Source organism: Geospiza fortis, unplaced genomic scaffold, assembly GCF_000277835.1.
Source record: "Geospiza fortis unplaced genomic scaffold, GeoFor_1.0 scaffold200, whole genome shotgun sequence".
In the NCBI taxonomy this organism is placed as follows: Eukaryota; Metazoa; Chordata; class Aves; order Passeriformes; family Thraupidae; genus Geospiza; species Geospiza fortis.
The window spans coordinates 514,970-516,944 of NW_005054353.1; the positions used below are offsets into that span (position 1 = coordinate 514,970).

Below are 1,975 nucleotides of genomic sequence, written 5' to 3' on the forward strand. Positions count from 1 at the left end.
ATACTTAGAGTTTTGACTCCTGAACAGGAAGGAAAGGGTTTAAAAGGGATTATATATATATCAAAATACTTTGAAATCACTTACAAAAATTCTAATTTCTCACATTTGTCTTTAAACATTTACACAGATCTGAGGGGTTCCAAAGGGGAATTTTTATAATCCTGTTCTGTGCTCATTGCATTTAAAAGCAATTAAAACTCTAAGAATGTCCTCAAGAGGCATTGATACTAGGAGAATATTCAATTTCATTAATGGTTATTTGGTTATTGTTAAGGCTTCCTTTATCTTTAGGACACATTTGGTACAATCATGGGATAAATTAATTAGGATCAAATAATACTATGACTCATCAACGTACAGGAGTTCAATGTATACGTGAATATGTTCAATAAAAAGGTGCTACTGATCCTTGTTCCAGTGGTGTTCCTCCTGTTAAATGGCATGTAAAGTGCTTTCTTCTTTCAGCTTTGCCTTTTCACCAAGTCATCTTCCTTATTCAGCGTGCCATAGCATGAACACTGAGGATCTGGTTGTATTTTGCCTGTCAGATTTTCTCCTAAGGAAATGTGAGGAGAGAAGGAAAAAACAACAACTTTGTGAAGGATTTTAACAAAATTAATTCCCCACCAATCCATCATTTAAACATTCTTTGTTCCAGTAATCATTGTTTTCATTTGACTGGTTGTAACAATAGCTTGGAAAAACCCTGAAAAATTCTTTGAAAAATCTGTTTGGAACAGGAATAGAAATTAAGTGAACAGTATATTTATTAAATATGACTAGAGCATATTTGTGACTCAATTCTCCTAGGTCATCCCATTATCTGAAACCTCATTTAAACAGAGACAGAAAAAAAGCCCTACTTACCAGGAATATGTCCACAGTCAATAAAAGGGATTTGTAAATGCTCCTCTTTTTTATTTCTTGCAATTATAATCACACCAAGGAAAGACAGGAGACACCTGCAAAATAACAGTGGCACAGTATCATTAGAAACAGTTCACTGTATCTGAGATGAGAATTTCTTTCCATGTTTCTTTTTCAAGGACTTCCAAACCCGAGTTGCTGAGTTTATAAAGAAACACTTCTTCCTGGCAGCTCTGTAAATTTATTTTGGTCTTCTTTCAGTTTAGTTTTGCCTCCTGAAGTTTTATTATCAGTTCCAAAGACTCCACAGCCAAAATTACACTTCCAGCAATATATACCTAATCAGATGCCTGTGGGTGTGAGACCTCAACATTTGAATCCCTGAGCAAATCTTCCCAGAGCATCCAAGCTAGCATTCTAGCATGTACAATTTCATTAGCAGCTCAGTCTGGCTGCGGACAATCGACATCTCTGTTGTTTTTCTTGTTTGATTGCGTGTCTCAAGGGCAGGCTGTAAGCCAGGAACAGTGAAAAACTGCTATGGCTGGACACATCTATCTGCTGTGTGTTGGACACACAACCCCTAACTCCTAGCTGCCAAATACATGGTTGCTCATCTCCATTTTTTTGTGTCCTTCCAAGCAGTCAGACAAGATAGTGGCTGTGTGCACCTACTCCAGCCCAACTGCAGAAGATGAAGATGTCTGCAGCTATCAGCTCCATTTATTTGACAGCACTGTGTGCAAGACACTTCCAGCAGTTCTAGGAGATCTTTTAAACATTTTGTGCCCATTATTATAGCTGTCACATCTCCCGAAAGTTGTTGTGGTGCTGATACCCAGGTTTCTGCTCTCACAGCACCTAGGCCATTCTTCAAAAAGATATTTAGCATGCTCTGAATTTTTCTGCAGGCACACTGTGTCTTTCTTGACACAGGGAGATGGGAGAGAGTTATTACAGTACTGCCTTGTAGGCAAGCAGCTCATATAATTGCCCATGCCTAGGGGCAGAGAAAAGCAGCCAGACACACCAGTGGAAGCTAACACGGGAGGAGATGTCTCACACCTGTAAAAGCACCCCCTATAATTTGATATTTGGAGGAGAGGAG

The 1,975-nt window shown here is 38.8% G+C and overlaps 1 protein-coding gene across 1 annotated transcript in view; it reads right to left on the bottom strand.

Annotated features, from left to right (window-relative positions):
• Window positions 1–273: 273 nt before the first annotated feature.
• NIPAL2 (NIPA like domain containing 2) overlaps window positions 274–1,975 on the bottom strand; it is a 47,408-nt gene continuing 45,706 nt past the window's right edge. Inside the window, exons 10-11 of the mRNA XM_005423491.2 lie at window positions 868–962; window positions 274–556 (exon numbers count right to left, since the gene is read on the bottom strand). Coding sequence (XP_005423548.1) covers window positions 462–556; window positions 868–962 — 190 coding nt within the window. The 3' untranslated portion in view covers window positions 274–461. The remainder of the gene's footprint in view (window positions 557–867; window positions 963–1,975) is intronic.